Below are 26289 nucleotides of genomic sequence, written 5' to 3' on the forward strand. Positions count from 1 at the left end.
TGATTACTTTAAATTGAGAGATTTTATGTCACATCTGGGGAAAAAAGTTGAAATCTCACATTAATTGTTATCAGACAATATATTAGAAATCTTGCCATATACACACAGAAAAGATCCAATATTTGTCATTTTTATTTTTATTCTGCAAATCGGTGTTATGGGGCAAAAAAAAATATTTCCTTGTAGCTCAGAAATATTAAAATATTTTGAAAGTATCTCAAATTATACACAAGTACCTTTTTTCCCCATCATGCTTTGAGTTTTAGTCTGTGTATCCTATATGATCATACTCTGTAATTAAGCTGTTTTTCTCCAAAACTTTTATTTTGGTATTTAAATGTTTGGATGAATTTGCTTAACTTTATTTTAATGCATTATTTATCAAGTTCAAGCAGTCAAATTAATAAAATTTAAAGAAAAAAACAACTGTACTAACAGATTAACAAACTAAAACGTATTTTATAAGAAGTTAGAAACAATACAAATATTAATTTGAAGAAATCAATTATTCTTAAAATATATTTTATTAAAGGTTTTTTTGCTGTTATTTTTTTACAGTTCGTTCTCCTAATTTTTCTAATAAATGCAAACTAAATCATGATACAAGTTATTGACAGAATCAAAACAAAGAGGACACCCAAATAGCATTACAGCTTTGGTGCATTTTAACATAATTTTTGACTTTTTCCATGCCATAAACCAAACAAGGTTTATATTTTCGAACCGTAAAAGTAATAATTCAATGACTTTGATAGCAAACTTTAACTTTACGGGTCGTTTTTCACTATTTATGTCTCAAATCCCCCTCCGCAGATTTCCGACCCAGAATGCATTTTGACAACGTCTTTGAAAAAGCAGCGCGGCTAATTCAAGATGGCGGAGATGGACCAGCTGTTAGACGAGAGTGAGTAAAAAAACACGAATTTACCGAGTTAACGTAATAAACAAGCGCCGCTTTTTACGTAATAAATCGATACCCCAGTTCTCAGAGTTATTCAGCTATTTGTTTGTGGGACGTATCAAGGTTTTAGTACATTTTAAATGCCAATTTGAACGCTAAAGAGACACCGGTTTGTTCAAATCAGCTAACGTCTGTTAGCTGGAGCGGCTAAGCATAGCTAATGTAGAGTTAACTAGTTTAGTTGGGCTTAAATGGGTAGACTAAGGCTGCTAGCTTAGCTAAGAGCCAAAAACCACCAACTTTATGTCATTATCAATAATAATAAAAAGGTTCCCTTAACGTTCTAGCCTGCTAGTTTGGAATCGGTTAATTTAGTCAAGACTGTTTATGTTTTCGCGACAATTACATCCCATTTACTGTTCGCTAATACGGATTTAGGTGAGTTTCTGATGTGTTATGTTGCGTTTATAAGCCTCATTTGAGAGCTGAGATGTACTGATGTCGCTAGAAAATAATCTGGTGCATTTAGTTATTTCATTGTTAAACCGAATCGACCGCATCTTGGTTGATGTTTGCCTGGTATTCTCTGGTTTTGACAGCTCGGACTGGAGGTAAAGGCCTCAATTACTTGGTTAGCCCTGTACCAGTCAGCATATGCAGTGGTTGACAGATGTCATGATAGTTGAACTGGTTAGCATTAGAAATGCCCTTGAATTTTTTTGTGTATGTTTGTTTTACATTTTTAATCTTTAGGTAGATTCTTTATGTTAATGCAGCTGGTTGGGTTTTCTTTCTCAGGCTCCTCAGCAGAGGCTCTCGTCAGTTTAAAGGGTATGTCAACACTTTTATTATTTATTCACCTCTGGGTTGGCCTTTAAAGTGACAAAATTATTCTAACCTGTCTTTAGAATAGTCATTTTATGACTGATTTTAGTTTGTAAATTATGTTTTTATATAAGTATCATAATTATTTTGTTTGTAACCATGCATTACTTGTATTTAACTGTTTATTTTACTGAAAAACAAGCAGTAAAAAGAACTGGATATTTAAACTTTATTTATTGTATTATGAATAAATCTTCTACTTCGTTTCTTACAGAGGGAAGTTTGTCCAACACTCTAAATGAGAAGAACAATTTCCCAAGAACTCACAACACCAGAGGAAGACATTCTTCCCTCACGATGGATACGGTAAGAATTGTGATTTGGGTTTAAATTGAATTTAGAATTTTTGTTTTTCCAAACTAAACTAAAGCATTTAATGTCTTTTTCTAATCAACAAACCCTGTAATTTAGGTTTTTTATGGCATTTTTCTCACGATGTAGGAAATATAAAAAGAAAATTAAGATTAAAATAGCATTTCTCTGTATTTTCTTTGTTGCAAATCAGAAGCAACTAAAATAAAAATACGCCTATTGTGGGTGCTACAGTCTGCAAGCCATAAGCTCCCTGCACTGCTCCATTGTGATGCATCCTGGTCTGAGCTGGTATCTGGCTCAGAACTTTACGGCTGGATAGCTCCGATGTTGCCATTTTTTTGTTCCGCTGGTAATGTTAGGTTGTAAACTAGCAGGAGAGCATGTAAACAAAGTTATGATGGGAAGTCAGGACAGCCTTACACTCTAAGACAGGGGTGTCAAACTCTTATCGCACATAGGGACAAAATTCAAAACACACCTTAGGTCGCTGGTCGAACAGGATAAACATTTATTGAAGATTGAATTTTTCAAACTTTAAAACCGTAACTCTTAAGCATAGTTATGAACTAGATAGCTAAAATATTAACTAAATGCCAAATTAGTCTAAAGAACTAAAAAAAAACACACTTAGGTTAGTCAAAACAGCTAGCATATAGCTGAAAAAATAGCCAAAATTCAAAATAGGCTAAAAACTACAATAAAGCCTTAATTAGTCAACACAGTTGGTGAGTAGCTGAAATATTAGCTAAACTCCAGAATGTACAAAAAAACGGGATAGAAGCCTAAATTAGCCAAAACAGCTAGCATGTAGCTGAAATATTAGCTAAACTTCAAAATTATCTTTTAGAAATACAATCAAAAACTTAACCAAACTCTCTAAAATCCCTTTAATAATTATTTACCTTAGATTATTTTCCCCTTAAAACCTGCAAAAAGCTTTTAAGTATACGTTTTTGGTGCTTATTTTGAGGCTGCTGTCTAAATAAGGTCAGGTTGGTAAAACATTTCTTTGCTTTTTCTTTTCTGCAGCCCACACGGAGCTCAAAGAGGAGCCGTCTGTTCCGGGATGAAGAGGAACCACCCCAACAGCGCGTCCCTTCCAGGTCTCCTCGCCGGAGCCAGAGGGTCAGCACCACACCGCAGGTAAAAACAGCAACCTGGTATTTTTATAAATGGAGATTTGACACTGAACAATGATGGGTTTCTATACTGATCATCAAATTTAAATGATTGTTTGGGGGTTTTGATTTTTTTTTTGTCTAAAATAATATTTTTATTTGTTATTTTGTTTCAGAAATTTTCAAATATCGTCACACCAGACAAGAAGGCATCCCAGAAAATAGGGCTGAGACTAAGAAACCTTTTGAAGCTTCCCAAAGCTCACAAGTGGTGCATCTATGAGTGGTTCTACTCCAACATAGACCGGTAAATCTCACTTTTGCCCAAACCAGACTGACTAATTCTTGAGTTATTTTGAACAACTTTTTTCATATTTTTTTCCTTTTCTCTTTCAGACCTCTTTTTGAGGGTGACAATGAATTTTGCCTGTGCCTCAAAGAGTCGTTCCCCAACCTGAAAACAAGAAAACTGACGCGAGTCGAGTGGGGGACAATCAGACGGCTGATGGGGAAACCTCGCAGGTAAGATACGATTATTTTTTATTTATTTACAGTTTCAAATTATGTATTAGTGGTAAAAGTTGAGGACAAAAATGTCTTTGGAAATATTTAAAATGAAAACAACTGTTGATTTTTCTTGAAAAAACTAAAAACCTCTTCAAAGATTTCAAAAGAGATCTTTATTTAGCCTTGAGTTTTCTTGCATTCTATTTTATTTTTTGGTTCTTTCCCCTCAAAAACACGATTCCAGGTGTTCATCCGCATTTTTTGCTGAAGAGCGAACGGCGCTGAGACAGAAGCGGCAAAAAATGCGTCTCCTGCAGCAGAGAAAACTATCCGATTTATCAAACTGCAAAGACCTTCCTGAGGAAATCCCTTTGCCTCTGATCATAGGAACTAAAGTCACAGGTGAGATCGACTTAAATGAGCTGAAATCCTCATGACCTCCAGCGGGATTCAACTAAAGAAAACATTTCAAGTTAAGAGTTATAATCAAAGAAAAATGTTTTTTAATGATTGAAAGTAGGATATTCTGGGTTTTTTTCCTGCTTTGAAAAGTTATAAGTTTGAAAATGTTTTTCTGCTTTTCCAGCTCGACTCCGAGGCGTCCACGATGGACTGTTCACCGGACAGATCGATGCAGTCGACACAAGCGCCGCCACGTATCGCGTCACCTTCGACCGCAGTGGCCTGGGAACTCACACCGTGCCTGATTACGAAGTTTTGGTAAACAGTTTCACCACAAAGACCGTCACCACGAGCTCTGAAACCCCTGATCTAATAATTTGTCTTTTTATCCAGAGCAACGAACCCAACGAAACCATGCCCATCTCAGCTTTCGCTCAGAAGCACCGGTCAGCGCGCTACATGCAGAACCTCATGACTCCGCCCAGAGCGGCGTATCCGTCCGTTACTACTCCAGTCCACATGGTAATCTAATTTTTTCCTTTTTTTTTTTAAACAAATCTCTAAGTATTTTTGTTGTTTTAAATGTAAATTGCTGGGTAAGATTTATTCATCCGACTCATTATCTTCTCTCTCAGGACAATGATCCTCTTATGAGCCAATCACCATGGAGGAACAAACTGTCGTGTTCTGAGGGAGAAACACTCGGAGGATTTCCTGTTAAATTCTTGGTTCAAGTTGTAAGCCGTTCTAGTGAAATTAAATTAGAGATTTTTTTTTCTAAACTTAACTTGTTCTAATAACTTTTTTGTTTTCAGACCAGACTGTCCAAAATCCTGATGATAAAGAAAGAGCACATCAAGCATTTAAAAGAAATGAACACAGAGGCAGAAAGACTGGTGCGCTCCTCACCGAATGACTACAAACTGTTTCAGTTCTCTAATGTGTTCAGACTAAACGTCATTCCTGCTTCTTGTTTTCAGAAGTCGTACTCGATGCCCATCGACCTGGACTTCCAAAAGCGATACGCCGTCACTGTGCTGGAGCTGGACCAGCTTAACAAAGATCTGAACAAAGTGTTTCACGAAGTGCAGCAGTTCTGCTGCGACGTAAGTTCATCCCATCCAGTCTGACTGTTTGAAAGACTTCCAGGAACAGGAAGTACTTTTTTTTTTTCTTGTGTTTTGACCAATCAAAGGACCCAGATGGTTTTATAGGGAAGCCAATCGTAACCATTTGAACTGATTCTTTCATTCCCTGCAACATATGGCAACTGTTTTATAATTAAACAGCAAAAATATTCACATTCTGGTGTTTTAAACTAATTTGAAATGTATTCTTTTTCATTTTAGAGCAATATACCTTTAAAAAGTCTTGAATTTTGATGTCTGAGCCTTTAAATTGTGCCGCTTTTCGCATTTCATGTCAAAAATCAAATTTTTCAACCAAGATTATTTTGATCAAATGATGTAAATGAACACTGGGGTCTAGCGCAGCACTGTTTTGAAAAAAGAAGAGCTCTAAAGTATCACAGACAACAAGATAAGAAGCTACAGTTTTGATCATAAAGGGGGAAATAATTAATAAAATGTGGAAATAGAGTGAGAAATGGTCTTAATTTTTTTTATATTTGAAAATCCAGTCAGACGGATAGACTGAGGAACAGGACTTACATGGCCTGACCAATCACAAAATTCAATTGTAATACCTCATTTCAACCTTTAGGGGCAGTACAAATACTTGATTATATTTTCAAGAGTTAAACAAGTTTATTTTAATTTATTAAAAATGTGACAATTATCAACAGATGGCACTTTTAAAGGGTTTGGTTACCCTTTAGGTTACTCCTCTGCAACTCATTCAAACACACCAAACTTGGATTTTGACCTTTAAATTGTTTTTTTTATTATATATTGTCTTAAGACTGATGCTGCAGCACATTTACTGTAAACGTCTGTTTTTCCAGCTTGCTCCGGATCAGGGCATGGTTCCAGCCGACCATCCCACAGAGCTGCGGCGGCGCTGCGAAGAGCAAGCCCAGCAGATGGTCCAGATGAACAACTCGCAGTGGGACGGACAGCAGAGCGTCACGAACCCCAGCCTCACGAGCCTCGTCTCCCGCCTCACCGCGCTGCTCCTACAGATAAAGGTGGAGAACGCTTCACAGGTTCTGCAGCTGAAGGAAGCTGATAGTCTTCAGCCGCAGAAGCAATTCCTTTTATAAAGTTGATTTCCTGGTTTATCTGACCTCCTGGTTCGTTTCAGTGTCTGGCAGATGAAGGCGATCTGAACTCATTTGAGTTTAAATCCCTGACAGACTCCCTGAATGACATCAAGGCTTCCGTCAATCCATCTAACCTCAGGTAGATTCTTCTCCTTTATTAGCTCCTTACTAGGGCTGCCACGTTATGATAGCATTACGCTAGCTTTCTGGACTATTTTGGCATTTATCAGGGATTTTTAAGCTATTTTGGAGTTTAGCTAATATTCCATCCACATGCTAGCTGTTTTGGCTACTTTTGGATTTTTCAGTTTTTTTAGGCTGTTTTGGAGTTTAGCTAATATTTCAGCTGCATTCTAGCTGTTTTGGCTAACTTCGGCTTTTTTTTTTTTATTTTGTTAGTTAGTTAGTCCTTTATTTCGAACAATACATATAAAATGCATGGTAAAAAAAGACAAGAAAACAACAATGGAACATTTTTATATAAAATAAAAGATATTACAGTTCGAAATGGAGTAGGAAGAAGCTTTAAAAACTTTTTTGAATCCTACCCCCTAACAAAATTCTTAATTTTAATCTTTAATTTAAACTATTTCAGAAACAGAAATTATGTACCATTTTTTTCTTTTCTTTCATCAGACATCTTTCTATTTTTTAGGAAAATTTAACATCTAACTAATATTTTAGCTGGTTTTCAGCTTCAACGTTTTTACCTATAAATTTCAGCATCTTCTGCTATCATCATTAGCATCTTCAAAGGCTAATTTAGGATTTTTTTTTTCAATTTTTTAAGGCTGATTTGGAGTTTAGCTAATATTCCAGCTACATACTAGATGTTTTGGCTAATTTAGGCTTTTAATTTTTTCTTTGTTTTTTAGGCTATTTTAGAGTTTAGCTAATATTTCAGCTAAATGCTAGATGTTTTGGCTATCTTAGGCTTTTTTCAGTTTTTTAAGCCAATTTCACATTTAAATAATATTTTAGCTGGTTTTCAGCTTCAGCGTTTTTAGTTATCAATTTCAGCATCTTCCGCTATCATCACTAGCATCTTCAGCAGCCAAATTCAGCTTACAGCATTCACACTAGCATTATCACAGTTAATGCTATATATCTAGTTTTTATTTAGTTTAAAGCTAATGATGGTTAAGATGTGTGCTTTACCTCCAATTTGTGCATGACCCGATAGTCGACTATTCGGAAAAAATAATCAGTCGACTATTAAAATAATCGTTTGTGGCTGCACTACTCCTTACATTATTTTTTCTTGTCTTTAATTGCTGTCACTCGTGTTTCCAGTTGCTTTCAGAACAACGTAGAAATCCACGTCGCTCACATTCAGAGCGGTTTGAGTCAACTGGGAAATCTCCACGCATTCGCTGCCAACAACACCAATGCAGTCTGAGCACCGGCGTCTTCCCCTCCACGCGCACGGAAGCACGCCGCCACCTCATCAGAGCAGAGGGACGAAAAGATGCTCTTGTTTTTACCCATCAGTTTTATTTCACGGGAAATGTTTGTGCAACTAACAGAAACAAACGCTAAAGTCTCCAATGTGCCAAACATCCATTCTAACAGTTTGTGTTGTTCGTATTTATTTATTTTTTTGTGTAGTTGTGTATGTTGAGAAAAGCGTTTCTTCCTACGAAGTTTCTGTTCCGTCGGGAAGCAAAAGAATGTTTAAAAAAAAATGTTTATTGTAGATAATTGTACAATATCTCTAATGAATAGAATCTTAACATTTCTGCCTCATATTCAGAAAAGGCTTTTTGTAATTTTGTGTGCACTAAAAGAGATTTTGGTATTTTTGTAAGCGAGATCTCTGGGTAAATTTTGATGCCTTTTACTCTCTTAAAATGTTAGCATTACCACATCTGGCATGGCTGCTGCCCCCCCTCAACCTAAAGCCTGCATCCCCATCACCTCCCCAGATCCCAAAAGTTTGTTTTCTCTTGGGATTTGTTTTTCAGCTTTGTAAAGTTGTACATGAAAATGCCTCAACTGTAAATAAATGTTTCCCTCCTTTTTTATTAAACATAATGCTACAAAGTTGATCTTTTTTTTCTTTTTATTTCAGACACAATTTAAAAACACAAATACAGTCATGAATATTAATACCGTTTTACAATAAATACAGACATTCGTGAGTTTAATTTCTCAAAGATCGCAGAAGCCACTGAAGCCGGCCATTACTTCCTGTTCCCAGTCGGAATCGGAGTCGGAAATGTTCTGTAGTTCCATGTTTTGGATGGGAGAGAAGTGGTCGAGTCCTTCACCTGAAGCTCTCATTTGTGGAAACTGCATTTGATTATCTTTAGGAGACGACCTCGTGAAGCTGCTGGGGATCGGAGGAATCACTATCCTCATCTCCGGCCCGATGGTTTTATTAGGTGGGAAGTTGTCGTACTCCACCAAGACTTTGGGACTCTGGGAGTCCGGCTTGTTGGCTTCACTTTTGACTTGATGCTCATTGTGGGTGGGGTAGAGCTGGTAGCTCGGGTTGGAGACGGCGGGCTTGTGTTGCTGCACGCCGGTGCTTTTCGTGTCATAGAGGCAGGACGAGGACTTTTGGGAATAACAGCTGGAATTCCTTGGAAGTCTGGTCATGTGAGGATCCACATTGCTTTGGTGAATAAGCGACATGAAACTGTCGTCTGCTTTAAACGCTCCAATCCTTTGCACCTCAGAGTTGTGGCTGTTCTGCTCATAAGCTGAAAATCATTAGAAAATATTGAAAAGATAAATTATTGAATCTGAAAGGAAAATAATTAAAGGATAAAAGGATGAAAATACCTTTTTGAGATGACATTCTGCTCTGGATTTGGCTGAAAGTGATCCCTCCTGTTGTGTTTGAGACCTTAGTGACTGAAGAACCAACCTGTCTGCGAGATTTGGCTCTTCGGTTCTGAAACCAAACCTAAAATAATAAATAAAAATGAGACATTTAGGGTTGTGGCTACATTTTTGGCACCAAAACCTCATTTAAACGGATCCCTACCTGAATCCTGGACTCTGGCAGTCCAGTTAGAGCCTCCAGGTGCTCTCGCAGGTAGATGTCTGGATACTTCGTGTCAGAGTAAACTTTTTCCAGCACTTCAATTTGCTGCTGGGTAAAGTTGGTCCTCTTTCTTCTGTGCGTCAAGATGGTCGTGGATTTATCCTCTTTTGGTGCAGCATTTATGGAGGTAAAGTAGTTTGAGGATCCAAATTCTGTGATTTAAAGAGAATAGGACAGAATTCAGCTTCAGGAGGCAAACGTGGAACAGAACTGGTGCGTAAATTACGCGAACATGGAACAGAATTTGTGCGTAAATTACGCAAAAGATACGCGCAAAGATGGAATCTTTCTGTAGAAAGTAATATAAAAATCTTGGGACAGCTCAGATCTGTTGGTCACTCACCTGAGCTCACCACGCGGGTCGCGTGCGGGGGCCCTTCGTGGAGCATCTGGAAGCGGTTCAGGTCCCGGACGCGCATATTCCCACCAGCCGCAGACATGGTCCTCCGCCTCTCAGAGCTGCAGCCGCTGACTGTGAGCCATGCGCTCGCTGGGGGTTATATCCCAGCCGCGATCAAAGGTGGTACCGAGCGGATGTGTGAATGGGCCGACCATCCGGGCCGGCTGGCGCAACAGCGGCTGCGCAGCGACTTCAGACGTCTGCGGACCCCGGGGGTGTGAAAGCATCACACCTGGAGAGAGGCAGCCACTGCGGGCCTGTTAAAGCTGGGTTAACGTGAGCTGAGGCCTCAATACACATTTGCAGAAAAAACATTTATCTGATGTGGGAAGAGCAGATAAATATGTGGGACAAAAGTTTGAAATCTGAAGGGAAATTTTGCAGAAGATCAGAAATTCTGTGCGCCTTTAAATAACTTTTATCAATAAAGTTAACTATCAACCTATAAATGACAGTAATTCAATAACTTTTATTGCCAGTCAGAGATCTATAAATATTTATTCAACATTTATTATATGGGTTTATAGTTTCTGAAGCATATTTGTTTGTCCCAACTACACTGAAAACTCCCTAGAGAACATTTTTGAAACATTTAAGAACAAAAACTGTTAAAACAAAGAGGTCATTGTGCACACAGAAGTCATTTAGGAAGTCAAACTTCTTCAAGCAGGATGAGCCATCTTCATGCTCTTCCCAAATCCATCTCCTCCATGTTGATCTACAGCTTAAAGGAAATCAAGCCTTCATATGCAAAAAAAGTGAATTTCAATACACAAATTTGTTGTAGAAAGTCCTGATGAGTGGGCACTTATTTTTACTGAATGGATCAAAGGGGGATCAATAGATCTCAGAGTTTTCATGTGTTTAGAAATATATTAAAACTTTATTTTTTTATTAATCAAATTCAATTATTTTTGCTTTTTTAATACAGCTATTAATTTCATTGCTATTTTTGGCTAAATGCAGTTAAAAAATGATTGATTTATTAGTTTTATTTTGAAAATACTTCACAAGAAAGTGAAATATATTTGCCAGGAGTCTGTTGACTTTGAGAAAATGTTGCAAATAACTCTGAGTTTATTGATCTCTGCACTTTTGACACTTGGATCTTTACTCAGGTAAGATGTGCCTGTTGGTTAGGACATCCGCAGTTGAGAAGTTGCCCTGTCTGGGGGTCCTAATTGGGTATTGCCTGTCAGCACAAACTTGATTGCTATGCTAAAATCCAGGTGTTGAAGTTCCTGCTTTATATTGGTCAGTGACAGAGAGCTGTGGATCATGAAATAAAAAAAAAAAAAACAGGAATATTCACACCTTTAAAGACTCAGCAGCCTATGTTTCTTTTTTTACCTTGCCAGAGTGGATTTTCCCACAGACAGATGACGAATAATCTTCACAAGTTTGCAGACATCTGTGACACTGACAACTGTCGTATGGGCCTTTCATTTGACTGTGGACTTTGTGTATTTGAGAAGCAAACTTAAAAGTGTTTAATGGAGCTTCCTGTAACACAGGAGTGTGATCGGTGCAAAGGCGCACAAACGCTTTCGATTTATTAAATCTGGGAAATGTTTTGTAGAAAACAAGATTCTTTGTTTTGTTTGTAAAATTGGAATTTCTCTTATTTGGATAGCGTCTTGGAATGCATCTTATATGCAAAAGGAGAGATCATAACAGTGTTTAATATCTTGCACAGAGGCACTTTGACAATAAAAAACATTCAAACTCAACTGAAGAGGAGCCAAATGTTGCTTTTTGCAACACTTATAGATGTTTTTCATTTTTCAAAACAATAGAAAAGTCCTGTGTATTGTTCGTTTTGTTTATATTTTCTTTTTTTTTGGCTTGAAACGTCTGTGAGTTAGCCAGTAGTTAGTTGCAGTTTATTTGACAGGGACAATGTGCAAAAAACATAAAAGATGCTTCACATCAGTTTATACCCAAAGCTAGTTTTCGTCCCCAAACAAGTGAAATTCACAATGCAGACTTCAAAATAAATGTAAACCGTCATTCAAATACCCACTCGCACATTAAACTTTTCCACAAACTACTGATTACATTATAAAATTATACAATAAAATTGGACTAAAACAACATAATTGCTTACAGACTTGTTTAATTATTTGTGTTGCACATGTTTATTTTGATTATGTCATTTTAAGACAATTTTGCATCATCATAAGCTTTATCTTTTCATTTTTAGTTTGTGTATTAAATATGTTCTTTCTCTTGAAAGAAAATTCTTGCATTTAAGCATTTTCTCATGAATTTTATTGTTTTGCTTCTACATTTTCTTTTTTTTTAAGTCTTCAGATTTTAGATAGGGAACCTTTTGTAATTTTTTTTTACACTTCACAGTTTGTATGTTTGGACCTTTTTGTTACATTTGGATTTATTTCCATCACTTTTTTTATTTAGTTGCTTTAGTTTTGATGTATGCATCAGAAAAATAATCAGGGATTTATCAATTTTGAGTCCTGGATTGTACATTTATTTAATGAATTAGTTTGATAATACTCAAAGCTACAGTTATTTAGACATATAGGACAAAAGTAAGACAATAACTGTTCTTTATTATTTGTAACATTAAACTTTGCGAATATATGCAATTTTAAATGAAATTTTTGTATTTATTTCTTGAAGAAAAAAAACAGACTATGGTGCAACGGCAACATAAAGACATTTGGCCTTGTTTTTATTGACCCAACCTTCACAAATAGCTTTAATGCTCACCTCAAAAATAATTTTTTCTCATAAATTTAAGTAATTAATTACTATTTTTAATATTTAATGCCATTTTTCTTTCAGAAAAATCTACAGAACTAAAACTTTATAACTTGTTTTTTATGAGTTTATGTTCAATAAATTGCAATTTAAAATTTTATTGTCAATATGGTCCTAGACTGATTTTGAAACTCATAACCTGTCCAACCTGAACACACATGAACACGTGTACATTGTTTTAAGTATTAAAAACAATACTGTAAGTATATAAAAAAAACATAATCCTTATCAAATTTCATTCAAAATAATTGTAAAACATGTAAAGTTGGTAAATATTTTGAATGACGTGTATTTGTAGCAAATGAATGCGAATTTAATCGTCACCATACACTTTTAGTTAGAAAAAACAGAAACCGGAACTTCCGCCAAACCTAAACGGAAGTAGGTACGTGGCCGCTTCAGCTGACAGTCTACATGATGGCGACAGAGGTTCAGAGCGGCGACCTCGACAGCGCTACGTCCAGCCGGCTCGAAGTTTCCATCGATGGCCTCACTCTCAGTCCGGACCCGGAGGGCGACCAGAGCCAAAGCGAGGCGCCGGAGGCCGCCTTCCCCGAGCCGGAGGCGGACAAGCCCGGTGTCGCTGGCGAGGATGGGGAGTCTGCCAAAGAGGCGATTGAAAGGAAATGGAGCTTTTCTTTGCAGGAGCTGTACGGAATGGCCTTGAAATTTTTTAAAGGTATGTTTAATTTATAAGAAGTAAGAATATTTAGCTCGCAGAAGCGTTTATTTTTCACCTTTTAGTGCTTTATTTAGGGTAACTGACCTCTGGCTTATTAGCATGTTAGCGGCTAGCTGTCAGGATTGTTGTCAGCTCCAGTGTTAGCTTCCTTGCTAAATCAGTTGCTAACAAACATGTTTATCAAAAATACTTTTTTGTTATTTACTGGTCTTTCCGGGGTTTGCATATTTTATGAATAAAGCTGTAAAACTGTTTCACCAACAACCAACGAAGTCATTCATCGAAACTGACGAGGAGCTTTAATCTTTCCAACTGTTCGCCAAGATTTTCTGCGATAAAGCAGCCTGTTAGCCTCGTTTTACTACAAAATATTTAAAAGTTGGTTGTTTTCCCACATTCGAGGAAAGTTGTGGAATTACATTTTTTCCTGAATCCACAATAAGGCCCCTCCCACGTCCTCTACAATTTGTATGTTTGCTTTGCATGTCTGTTTTTTTAACATAACTTTATTAACACATTTTGGTGGACAAACACAGCAGCCATTGTTTGAAAATTGAGAAATCCTAAACGTTGAGCTGGTTGACAGCCTTTTGGGAGAAGAGTGGTTGCGATAAGTGCAAACAGGTTTGAGTTTTAAACTACTAGTTAAACTTATTGTGTTGCATTAGTTGCTGTCTGTTGTTATTTTGGAATAATTTTGCTTAATCTTACCCAAAAATGTCAAGATCACTGTTCATCTTTCCTCATGTTGTTCCTTTATTGTTTGAATTCTTTGTACTCTTCATTATAAACCATCAATTGCTATAAATTTTTATGGCATTTTATGCTATCAGTCTCGATTTTGCTGTATTATTAAACATTTAATAATACTTTTTTTTTTTTAAACTTCCTTCTTTCTTCCCGTAGTTAAACATGATTTTAACTTCACTCCTTTTCCACATATTCTTCTTTTAGACAAAGATGGGAAGGCTTTCCACCCAACGTACGAAGAGAAGCTTCGCCTGGTGGCTCTGCACAAACAGGTGCTGCTCGGCCCTTACAATCCAGATGCCTCGCCTGAGGTCGGCTTTTTTGATGTCCTTGGCAACGACCGAAGGTAATCCAACAAAACATATTGATTTCTTGTGTCTGAGCAAGTAGGAATGAAATCTAAAACCCTCCTCTTTTTACGTTTTAAAGCTCTTAAAACTTCTATAAATCCGTTTATCTCATCCTCAAAGTTTTTATTCTAAAAATCTTTGATTCAATGCAAAATAATATAATAATCTTTGTTTTCTCTGCAGGAAAGAGTGGGCTTCTCTGGGTAACATGGAAAAAGAGGAGGCTATGATCGAGTTTGTTAAACTACTCAATAAGTGCTGTAACCTTTTTGCTCCTTACGTCACTTCACACAAAATTGAGAAGGAGGAGCAGGAGAGGAAAAGGTAAGAAGCTTGGCTTTATATAATGCTACGAAGACTATGACTTTTCTGGATATGTTTTTGCACATGTAGACTAGAATTGATCGTTAAACTCTGATTTCACCAATATAATTTTGAACAGCAAAAGTGATGTGTGATGAGGCAGTGAAAGATTTAGTGCAACTTCTGTAGAGTCCACCCATGAGTACATTGCCTGCCAGTCAAATAACGGCCTGATGATGCACAAATTTGACTTATAATCAAATAAAAATCAAATTTTCCAACGCATCGTCATAAATGGAAAGTAAAGCAATAAATATCAGATTTTTAAACCTGTGCATACATTTATTTGGGGGGTGAAAATCTAACCTTTTTAACATGGAAGTTGATGGGAAATTGCTCTCTTCTGCAACCAGCCCCCTGTGGTGATTTGTGGAAGTGCCATGAGTAGTTCTGCCACAAACGATTATTTTAATAGTCGACTAATCACCGATTATTTTTTCCGATTACTCGACGTATTGGGTCATACGCAAACAGGATGTAAAGCACACATCTTAACCATCATTAGCTTTAAACTAACTAAAACTAAATTTATAAGCTGAATATGCTAGTGCTGATAGCTGAAATCGCTGAAGCTAATAGCTAAAAAAGCTGAAGCTGATAGCCAGCTAAAATATTAGTTAAATGCCAAAGTAGCCTAAAAAACTGAAATAAGCCTAAGTTAGCCAAAACATCTAGCATGCAGCTGAAATATTAGTTAAACTCACAATTAGTAAAAAAAAACTGAAAAAATTCTAAATTAGCCAAAATAGCTAGCATGTAGCTGAAATATTAGCTTAACTCCAAATTAGCCTTAAAAACCTTAACAAATCAGCCAGACTCATTTTGTCCCTGCATTTGATTTAAACTCAACCATCCTATTTTACACCTGTTTAATATCATACAAACTTTCCTGCTACTATTTTTTAGACGCCTTTTTTTCTTGAAGTTTAATGTGTCTTTATATCTTAATTATTTTTCTTTTAATATTTTGTTAAATAATATCCGTGCAGCAATAAAAAAAAATTATTTGCATTTGCAAACTTTTCATGTATTATGTTTCTAAATTAAATAAAAATAATAGTAAGGGTTTAATAGATTTACATTTCTTCTGCAGAATTGAGGCTCCCTTTAATCGTTTTTGTTTATTTTGTTGTCTTAGGAAGGAAGAGGAGGAGCGTCTGAGGCGTGAGGAAGAGGAGAGGGAGCGGCAGAGGCAGGAGGAGGAGAGACGGAGGTTTGAAGAGGAGGAACGGTTGAGAAGAGAAGAAGAGGAGCAGAGATTGGCAGAGGAGGAGAGGCTGCGTATTGAACAGCAGAAGTAAGTCTGTTTTTTTCTTTTTTTCCTCGAAACGGATCTCCGTGAAGCAATCATTTTTGTTAATCTAACTCGTCCGCCACTTTAACCAGACAACAAATAATGGCGGCATTGAACGCACAGACAGCGGTGCAGTTCCAGCAGTACGCTGCACAGCAGTACCCCAACAACCCCGAGCAGCAGATCAGTCTGATCCGCCAGCTTCAAGAGCAGCACTACCAACAGTACATGCAGCAGCTCTACCAAGTCCAGCTGGCACAGCAGCAGGTAGGCCGCACAGCAGAGATCTCTACATTTTTCAATGAATAAATGCTTCAAAATGCTTGATCTCTCTTCACTGGTTCCAGGCGGCCCTACAGAGACAGCAGCACCAGACGGACTCGGTTCTGCATGGTTCCCTACAATCCAGCGGCTTTAACGGCAGGGATCTTATCCCGGCCTCGACAGCAGGGCCGTTGTGTTCCTCATTGCCTCTGTCGAGTGAGGAAGCTCCAACAGTCAATGGAGGCCAGTCAGACTCGTATTCGGAGAGCTTGGACCGGGAGCCCGAGCCCGAGCCAGCGGAGGAGGTGTCAGAGAACGGCCCCTTATTAGGTTGGTGATCTTTCTTTAAAAAAAAAAAAAAGAAAAATAAGGTATGACTACAGGGTAACGCACATGTGTCAAGATCACGGCCCGGGGGCCGGATCTGGCCCTCAGGCTAATTTTTTTTCCGCCCTCTAGATCATTTTATTTTATTGTTATTAACGGCTCCATGTTATCTTGAGCTTATTTCAAACTTGTATAATTTTGACAAAACATATTTTTATGGAGAGTAAAATATTGAAAGTTATTTAAGGTTTAAGTTGATTTATTCTGGAATAATATTCCTGCCTTTTTATTATTCATAATTATGTTAAAAAGTTGCGGTTTTAAAGTTTTATAAATTAGCATTCTGCTACCTTTTTGTACTATTTTGGCATTTACTAAGATTTTTTTATGCTGTTTTGGAGTTGGGCTAATATTTCAGTTACGTGCTAACTGTTTTGGTTAATCTACTTTTTAGTTTTTTAGGCTGTTTTAGCATTTAGCTAATAGCTGGCTGTCAGCGTTTTCAGCTATCAGCTTCAGTGATTTCAGCTATCAGCTTCAGCATGTTAAGCTATCAGCTTCAACGTTTTTAGCTACCAATTTCAGCATCTTCAGCTAACAAATTCAGCTTACAGCATCCACACTAGCATTTATAGTTCTAAAGGTTTAAAAATGTAGTTTTAGTGTTCAATAAATGTTTATCCTGTTCGGTCCGCGACCTAAGGTGTGTTTTAGATTTTGGTCTCTTGTGCGATTGAGTTTGACACCCCTGGGGTAGAGAGATGAGCTGCACACAGACCTGAAACTTGATGCTGTGTCCTTGGTGACATGAGCTGGAAGGCAGGAAGGACAAAAAGCTGGTTAAAGTTTCAGAACATAGAGGAAGTGATATAAGATCATTTTTTTGTAACACTGACTGTGCTGTTATTCGACCACAGCGGACCCCACACCTGTGATAGCAGCTCCCTCCATGTGGACGCGGCCGCAGATCAAAGACTTCAAGGAGAAAATCCGTCAGGATGCGGACAGCGTGATCACGGTGGGGCGTGGTGAGGTGGTGACGGTACGCGTCCCCACCCACGAGGAGGGCTCCTACTTGTTCTGGGAGTTTGCCACAGACTATTATGACATCGGCTTTGGGGTGTTCTTCGAGTGGACAGACTCCGCCTCTGCTTCGGTCAGCGTCCACGTGTCAGAGTCCAGCGACGAGGATGAAGATGAAGACGGTGAGCTTAACTGAGTCTACTGAGGATTCATGTTAAGATTCCTCTTTTGTTAATACCATGCTGTCTTTGTGATTGCAGGCGATCCTCCCACTGAAGAGGAGAAGGCAAAGAAGGAAGCAGGGAAGCCTCAAGTGGATGAGATTGTGCCAGTATACCGGCGGGACTGTCATGAAGAGGTGTACGCTGGCAGCCACCAGTACCCCGGCCGTGGAGTCTACCTGCTCAAATTTGACAACTCCTATTCACTCTGGCGCTCCAAGAGTGTCTACTACCGAGTCTACTACACCAGATAAGCCTGAATACAGACAGTGGGAGATCCAAGGAGTGTGTGTGTGTGTGTGTGCAAATGGAGATATATGTGAAGGCAGCCTGTGTTTGTGTGTGTGAATGATCTGAAAAACCACCAGAGGGCGACAAAGAGACAAAACTGGAGCTTCTACTTCAGCGAAAATGCTCCTCCTGTATGTGTGTGTGTGTGTGTGTTCTCCAGTTTTCACTTATGCTACATCCCGTCATCAAACCTGCGGAAAAGAAGTGTGCGTTCCTGTTGTGAAATCACTTCCTGTCTTTGCTGCATTCATTATCTCCAAGCTGAACGGATATGCTGTTGATTTGTATTCGACTACTCTCCCTCCTGGGCTTTTAGGACCATCGCCTGCGCCTGACCGGTGGAAACTTAGCAGGTCAAACACTTTGAACCGGTGTTTCCTGTTGTAAGGAACTGGTGGTTGACCATCCTGCAAAAAAAATGCAGAGGATGTTGAGAATTCTGCAAATGTCCTTCATGATAACACTATGCCTTTTACACAGAGTACTTCTGCACATTAAAAACACCAGTGTACACAACTTAAATCTTCCTTTTTGTTGTTAAACGGGAGTGTGTTACTGTATTCTTTTGGCATCTAACATAAATGAAGATATGAGAGAATTACTGAGAAGCAGCAGGACTTGTTCTCACCTTTATGACTTGATAGTGTGTCAGAAGGTCGTGAAGGATAATTAAGAAGTAATTAAGTCACATGGGTGTTCAAAACCAAAATAACATGCATGTGATACAGTGATAGTAGCCACAAAGGATCTCGGTATAAAAAAACTGGATTTTTATTTTTGTCTAAATTTGTTTCAGTTTGTTTCTCAGTCACACATCTAAACCCTCAATGACCTTTTCTGTTTTTCACTTTCGACTGCATTTATTACTTCCACAAAAGTGCCGATTTAAAAAAAAAAAAAAATTAAAAGTAGAGAAAGAAATCACACTAACATCCACATTTTGCAGGTCATGACACTGTTACGTCTGTGCGGAGTTCAGGAACTCGTGGTTTTCCGTCACACTGTCGTGAACCGTCATCTGTTGTGAATAAAGTTGCGAGAATTCCGACCTTGTGTTTTCGGCTGACAGCCTCACCTGTTCTTGTAATCTGCTCTCTGAAGGACATTGGTTTCATGGGGAATGTGTTCATCTGGTGTTCAAAAAGACATTGTTTCCCCCCTTTACTTTCTTGCAGCGAAGTTAAGAGAAAAAGCAGGAACTCATCGTAATTCTCAAATTAATTTTCAGCTTAATTGAGTGTCATTCCTGTCCACTCGTGTGTTTTCTTTAAGTGGTTTGATTTGCTTGACTTTTGTATGTTTGTAATTCTACAAATGAGTTTATATATGGGTTTTAAAATGTGGAAAGAGGCTGGTGGTGTTGCATATCCATGCACTGTATAATAAGAGGATACAGAGTTCAGTTATGGCCCAGATTTAAGTCCATAATGAGTTAAAGTTTGGCTCTAGAAATTACAGAAGTTCTTTTTTTTTTTTATTGTTTTTGTCTCGTTAAGTTGGAAGATCTCTTTGGGCATATATTTAATCTTGATTAAACTTCATCTATACAAATGTTTGATCATTTTTCTTTGTTTTGATTTTAACTGCACACATGGATCAAAAACCATTTTAAAAGAGAGAAATAAGCTGTTTTCTTACTAATATTTGATTAACTCAAATTCTTTACCATTTATTTTTCATTTGCAACTGATATGTTGTTGGAGAATATTTTATATTTCCAAAGCAATGAGTTATTTTGACTGAAGTTGAAGGCCTTGACAGTGGCACCCACAGACTTTCCACCATCATTTGTACATGCTGCCTCCTTTTCTGCGAAAGGAAGGAAAAAAACGGATATTACTCACAACAGAGCGATAAAGTCTTTCCTTTTTTCAATGATTCACATGGTGGGGTTGTCATTACAGTCAAAAGGGGGCCTTGAGTGTCCATCCACTGTAGTAATTCAATCCAATCTGTTGAGCAGCTCTTTAAACTGCTTGAAGAAGCTAACAATTGGAAAACATTGTCTGACACTAGGGGGCGCACTGGTTTCCTCACTCACTATTGTTAATCCAAAGGTGAAGGTAATGATGACAATGCAAATAGTAAAACACCCTTGTTTGTTCTTCTGTTATATAAACAAAAACGTAGGGTGTGAGTCACTAAAATATCCTGTTTCTGTTTGCAAAGATTACCCTTAAATACTATCTTTTTTTTTTAAAAATAAAGTACTTTTATTTTGAAAGTTTCTGATGTTAAAGAGAACTCAAACTGTATTTCATCAACTTATATTTGATAACTTTGCAATGCTAGTTTGCAGCTTCAAATCTAAACATTCACAAAATATACTGTATTATAAAATCTAAGCTTAGCAAATAATTATGTTTTTTTTAGATATACATTTTAAAAAGGAAACATAAGATGAGATCATAAAATAAGTACAATAAACACCCAAAAGGGAGTCAGAATAAATAAAAGTATTATAAATTCTCACCTCCATGCCTTTGACCAAATTTATTACTTCACCCAGTGCACCCATTATCTATTGCAGTGTTATTTACTCTCTAATAAGTATGAATTTAGTTCCAGAAATCCACATATAAATACAAATATTGATAAACATACACATGGAAACACCCAACACACACTTGTCATGGATAAACATTAATTTGGTTGAAATCAATTCATTTAAATAATGTATTATAATATCTCATTTTAGATATTTTTTTATAATAGTTTGCTAAATTATAAAATGATAAAAAAACACATAAAAAGTCTCTTATTTTGTAGATTCAAGTCATTATCGTGTGATATTTGTTATACTGATGAATAACCAAATAAATAAATACATAAAGAGATAAAAAAAGAACATTTCGAAAGTAAGTTATAATAATTAACTAATTTATAAAATGATAAAAAATACTTAAAGTCTTTTATTTTGTAGGTTCAAGTAATTATTTTTGCCCATACAACAGTCAAGTGATGGTATGGTGATAAATAACTCGATAAATATATACATACATCGAAAAAAAGATAGTTATATTTATAATATACGAACAAATACAGTTTTTGATTTTATTTCTGACTTGTACATTAAAAAAAGCTGCTATTCTTTTAAAATAAAGTTTTTTTTGCCTCTCTTGTCCCTCGGGGTCTTCCGTAGTATTTCCCTATTTAAACTCCGCTCCTTGTTTTCTTTCCGCCCGCGCGCTTGGAGCAGGTAACCGGCTCCCGCTCCAGTTTCCACAGGTGGTTGTAGTAGTTCCGGGTTTTCCCCTGCACTTTCCCCACACTTTTCCTGGCGTTTTTTGTCCCTCCAAGCCTGCACTGTCTGCTCGGATTTGAATAGACGATGGGAGGCAACGTCTCCGGTGCTCAGCTGCTCCGGTCTGCTGCTTCGGGAAACATCGCCGGGCTGAGGAACCAAAGAGCAGGAATGCCGCTTTTGTTCTAAGGCGGAGGATTCCCGAACCAGTGAATACTTTTTCCTACCCTGGTGGAGTTTTTGAAAATGCCCTTTCATCAGAGGACTGTGGAACCGCGCCGAGTGAGTCGGTTATCGGCGAGGGACGGCTGGAAAGCGAGGGAAGAACCGGGCAAACGCAAAGCCCGACGGCCGGTGCTCTTCTCCTCCCTGGACGAAGTTAGCTGTCACACTTTGACCGGCTTAATCCACCAACTTTCAGACCTTTCCCGGCATGCCAGCGACATCTTCCTGGGCATCGAGGTGGAGGCAGGAGCGGTCTTCAGGAGATCCTGCAGGATCCAGGGGCGCCTGCATTTTCTGCAGGGGGAAGTCCGCAGGTTGGACCCCAAGAAAGTCAAAATCCGTGAGTTTCCACTCACTTTATCAAACATTTTTGAAGATCAAACTCAAAACATCAAATAAAAGTAGTTATTTTAGAGCAAGAATAACTTATAAATCTGCAAACCAAACATTTATATTCCAAATAATACAAAAAAGTCAAATAAATATGATTTCTAATCATTTTAACAGAGACGCAGATGGAAAATCAATTCTGTTCTTCATGTGCTTTTGTGTTGGTTACACATTAACTCAGGCATTGACTCACACTGTTGTGCCTGAGGCAGCAGTGACATCTTATCTCGTGGGATGTAAACATTTAGCAGAATTTCCTATCCAACACTGTAGTTTTTTGGGGGGAGATTGTTTACCTCTAAAGTATTTTGAAACACCTGACACAGAAGACCAGCCCAGATTCCACAGATCGTCCATGAAAGAGGAGGATTTCCGCTCTGACTCACCGGTTTTTGGTCTGTCTCTCAGTCTGTGACAGGTCTGTCTTGTTGTTGGTGACAGTAGTGATTACTGCTGCCACGAACGATTATTTTAGTAGTCAACTAATCACCGATTATTTGTTCCGACTAAACAGGTAATGCATAAAGTGGGTGTAAAACAAACATCTTAACCATCATTAGCTTTAAACTAACTAAAATCTATTTATATTCACTGTACCATTATCAGCGATAATGCTATAGTGATGCTAAAGATGCTAGTGACAATAGCTGAAGATGCTGAAATTGATAGTTGAAAAGCTGAAAATGATGACGCTGATAGCTAACTAAAATATTAGTTAAATGCCAAAGTAGCCTAAAAAATAAAAAGCCCAAGCTAGCCAAAATAGCTAGTATGTAGCTGAACTAGCTAAACTCCAAAACTGCCTAAAAGGCAAAAAAGACCTAATTAGACAAGATAACTAGCATGCAGTTGAAATATTAGCTAAACTCAAAATTAGCGTAAAAAAAAAGAAAAAATCCTAAATAAGTCAAAACGGCTGGCATGTAGCTGAAATATTAGCTAAATTCCAAAGCATCCCAAAATATTTTTAAAAAGCTTGAATTAGCCAAAACAGCTAGCATGTAGCTGAACATTAGCTAAATCCAACCAAAGCAACTTAAAAAATTAAAAAACAGTTTGCATTTAGCTGAAATGAGCCAAACTCCAAAACAGCCCAAAACACAGCGAAACCTGAATTAGCCAAAATAACTAGCATGTGGCGGAAACATTAGCTAAACTGAAAAATGGCCTAAAAAAGTCTAAATTAGCCAAACAGTTAGCATGTAGCTGAAATATTAGCTAAACTCCAAAATAGCTTGAAAAACCTCAATAAATGTTGAAATAGTCCAAAAAGCTAGTATAATGTCATTATAACTTTCAACTTTACTACACTCTGACTCCATATAATATAAAGTAACAACTAATCAACTATTTAATTAGTTGTTGACTATCTTAGAAGTGCAGAAGAGCAGCCCTAGTAATGACTCAGTGGAACTTGTTAGGGGTGAATCAACGTGGACCAGTGGAGCATCCCGGCTCTTCTTTAAATTTTTATACTCGCTTAAGTCATTTGTCGGCCAGATTCTGGAAGTAAGGTGTGGGATGCTGATGCTGCCTCCACCTTTTACTCCTTTTTAAAGTGCTTCAAACACAGCAGTCTGTGGTGTCGCTTCAATATTTGAAAGTTTTTAACTCAATGAGCTTCACAAGCCTTCTGCACGCTCTGAAAGGGTTTAACCCCAGATCCTCCCCGAGAACTAATCTTGTGTTTGCTTTTGATGGCCGTCCCAGCTGTGATGAACGTGCGCCGTTACATCATTTCAGCAGCTTAGAGTTTGCTTGTAAATGTTCTGCAGCAGCTGGCCGCTCTGTCGTCTTCCACTACTGTGAGTCCAGCCCCAGCTCTGAAGGTGGATCGGATTACTGGCGAGGGGGCAACAAGAGGGGGCTCCTTTGTGCTGAGAGGCTGCCAGGAGTGTGTGCATGTCTGGTATCTGCCCATCAGCTCATCGGAGTTCGCCTGGAGATGTTGGCAAAAGAGATTCACTGCATTAATGCTGGTTTATCTTAAGCAGGGGTTTGCAACCTGAGGCTCTGGAGCCACACGTGGCTCTTTGACCCCCTCGAAATTAATAATAAGCAAAACTAAGCAGTCAGAGAAGTTTATTCCACTACAGCTGAAGCACATTTTTTTATTTCTCCACCAGGATCCGGACTACTTTACCTATAATGCTCAGGGATTGCATCTTCTTAGCTTACAAAATCGTGTTTTTGGAGGCAGTGTATCACGATAAATCAATTGGAGGTTAGGTAGCATAGCCAGAATTCATACTTAAGGTGGATTTTTATTTTTGAAAGCAAATTCAAGGATTTTAAGTAAAATTTGTGTTTCAAAATGAGCTGGGATTCAATTTAGATTTGTTAGCTATACAAATTTCTGGCTTCGATGTACCACAAACTGTAAAATATTCAAGTACCAACTACATTTTCTGCATTTAGATGATCTTATATGATATAGGATGTCTTTTATTTTGAAAGGAAGTCAAACGAGCCTCTTAGTGTCGAAAATGTTTAATTTATATAAAAAAATGGCTATTTTATCTTTTTTTAAAATGTTTTCTTTATGCTAAAAAAACAATAGGTTGTCTATATTTATCATAACAGTAACATAAGTACAAATTAGCGTCATATTATTAAATTTCAATCAAAAGTTCAGTTTTAAAAGGTTACTAGAAGTTAGGCTAAAGCCAGGAGGTGAAATGAAATAGACTTAAGGAAAAGTTCTTACAGGTTATTTATGTGGATCATTCAGGAGAGTTTAAGAACCAGAAATAACAGACTAGTGCTTGGCATCAATATCAGATGGTTGGCCTGCATTCAGACAAGAATAAACTGTTAGCGTTGATGAGATTGCTTAAAAATGTGGCACCTTTTTTTTGGCTCGGTTTCACACTGCGCTTTTGAGACCCAATTACCTGGAGAATGTCACACCGGGTCTAGTAGAATAAAAGATAGATATGAAATGTTCTTACGTGATCCAACTCTTTTAATAGAGTGGATTTGAATATGATTTGATTAGATATGATGTCAAAAGAAGTGGGCAGCAGGTTGAGCTGGTACATCTCAACCATTTTTCTCTACTTTTGCTTACATTTTTAGTTTGCTCTATAGTTTGTATTCACACAGCAGTAAACTGGACTATGTTTAATGTGGAGGGAACTGAATCCCAGATTTTCAAAATGGTTCAGAGTTTGGTTCTGTAGAGCAGATGAGCTTTCAGACCCCTAAAAAATTAAGTTAACTTTTAGAGGAAGCAATCACCTTTCCTGACCAAAATATTCTGGTTTGAATGTGCATTTATAAAGCATCTAAGAGCAGTTTGGAGACCACAAGATATTCTGCTAATTTGTTTAGTCTGGTTGTTCCAGAAATGTTTGGAGTTGTTTATAGACCTGTTCCAAATCAATTGGGCAACACTTATTTTGGAATGTACCTCTTTGGACTAAAATTTCTCTAAACCCGTTTGACACAATCTGTTATTTTCCTATTTCCTGCATGTTTTCCAACAAATGGCTGGACACACCTGAACCAGGCTGCAGACTCTTATTGTTTGTGCCTACCAGGTATCCATATTTTTCAGCTTAGCGCTATTTAAAATCAAAAGTTTGAGCTCTTGTATATCTCCCCAATAGACAGTTCCATGACTCCATCCAAAAAGTGCTGAAATGCCTCTAAAATGCTCAGTCTTGTGCTTCAAACCATTGAGTCTGGAGTATATTGACGGCATGTCAAGATATACAAAAGGTGACTTACTACGTCTCGAACGCTGAATGCAGAGCTGTGTTAAACTGGGTGTTTCTTATTTTAGTGCTGAAAAGTAGGTCAAACTGGTGAAGGTTAATTGGAATTGTGGGAGACTTGGGGCTCTCCTGTCAGGCATCAGCTGGGTATTAAAACAGATACTCACACGGAGCAAAAACAATGAGTTTTCAGCTGACCCACTAATGTCAATAGGATGTATTATCCTTCTATTGCACGAAAATAAACGGTGTATGGTGAGCATACCCCCACGCCCTGGATAGATATTTATGTAGTCCTCAGATATGATATTTAATCTGTTTAGGGGGTGCTGCTGTGTTCAAGTGTTTCTTTAAGTGTGGGAACTTGTGCTCTTCTGGTGCTGATGGACGTTGAATCCCTCGAGCGAGTTCCAGGTTTCAGTCACGCTTGGAGAACCTTCTTTAACTTCTCTCTGCCCGTTTGCGGCACTCATTCACTCTGACGGCGTTCCCTCCATTCACAAACGGAGAGCAGTCATTACGCAGTCAGCATCCACAAATTGGTTCCCACAGGGTTTTTTT

At 37.8% G+C, this 26289-nt stretch overlaps 4 protein-coding genes across 6 annotated transcripts in view; 3 read left to right on the top strand and 1 right to left on the bottom strand.

The window, feature by feature from the left end:
- The first annotated feature begins 713 nt into the window (after positions 1-713).
- On the top strand, positions 714-8392 carry lin9 (lin-9 DREAM MuvB core complex component). 2 transcript variants are annotated; one of them, XM_024291749.2, is made up of 16 exons: positions 714-731; positions 814-904; positions 1700-1732; positions 2001-2092; positions 3131-3244; positions 3396-3526; positions 3616-3741; positions 3971-4128; positions 4313-4446; positions 4522-4650; positions 4764-4865; positions 4944-5024; positions 5109-5234; positions 6092-6274; positions 6391-6488; positions 7643-8392. In XM_024291749.2, the coding sequence occupies exons 2-16, from the start codon at positions 874-876 to the stop codon at positions 7746-7748; spliced, it is 1644 nt and encodes a 547-aa protein (XP_024147517.1). In that variant the 5' UTR covers positions 714-731; positions 814-873; the 3' UTR covers positions 7749-8392. The 2 variants fall into 2 exon arrangements, with proteins under 2 accessions (XP_024147517.1, XP_024147518.1); XM_024291750.2 differs by lacking the exons at positions 714-731; positions 814-904 and adding an exon at positions 994-1339.
- Positions 8393-8408: 16 nt separating this feature from the next.
- mixl1 (Mix paired-like homeobox) lies at positions 8409-12627 on the bottom strand. Its single transcript, XM_024291397.2, has 4 exons — positions 9745-12627; positions 9342-9553; positions 9137-9260; positions 8409-9054 (listed from the first exon to the last, which is right to left on the bottom strand). Exons 1-4 carry the CDS (start codon positions 9839-9841, stop codon positions 8501-8503), a joined length of 987 nt encoding a protein of 328 aa, XP_024147165.1. The 5' UTR covers positions 9842-12627; the 3' UTR covers positions 8409-8500.
- A 309-nt stretch (positions 12628-12936) lies between these two features.
- Positions 12937-19701, top strand: acbd3 (acyl-Coenzyme A binding domain containing 3). Its single transcript, XM_024291466.2, has 8 exons — positions 12937-13264; positions 14222-14363; positions 14551-14691; positions 15869-16027; positions 16117-16291; positions 16372-16618; positions 17533-17820; positions 17899-19701. The coding sequence occupies exons 1-8, from the start codon at positions 13000-13002 to the stop codon at positions 18111-18113; spliced, it is 1632 nt and encodes a 543-aa protein (XP_024147234.1). The 5' UTR covers positions 12937-12999; the 3' UTR covers positions 18114-19701.
- A 1559-nt stretch (positions 19702-21260) lies between these two features.
- Positions 21261-26289, top strand: part of nhsl1b (NHS-like 1b) — an 81742-nt gene continuing 76713 nt past the window's right edge. For both annotated transcript variants that reach the window (XM_024291131.2, XM_024291133.2), the window contains exon 1: positions 21261-21959. In XM_024291131.2, the coding sequence (XP_024146899.1) occupies positions 21641-21959 (319 nt within the window). In that variant the 5' untranslated portion in view covers positions 21261-21640. The remainder of the gene's footprint in view (positions 21960-26289) is intronic.

This window comes from Oryzias melastigma, linkage group LG24, assembly GCF_002922805.2.
Source record: "Oryzias melastigma strain HK-1 linkage group LG24, ASM292280v2, whole genome shotgun sequence".
In the NCBI taxonomy this organism is placed as follows: Eukaryota; Metazoa; Chordata; class Actinopteri; order Beloniformes; family Adrianichthyidae; genus Oryzias; species Oryzias melastigma.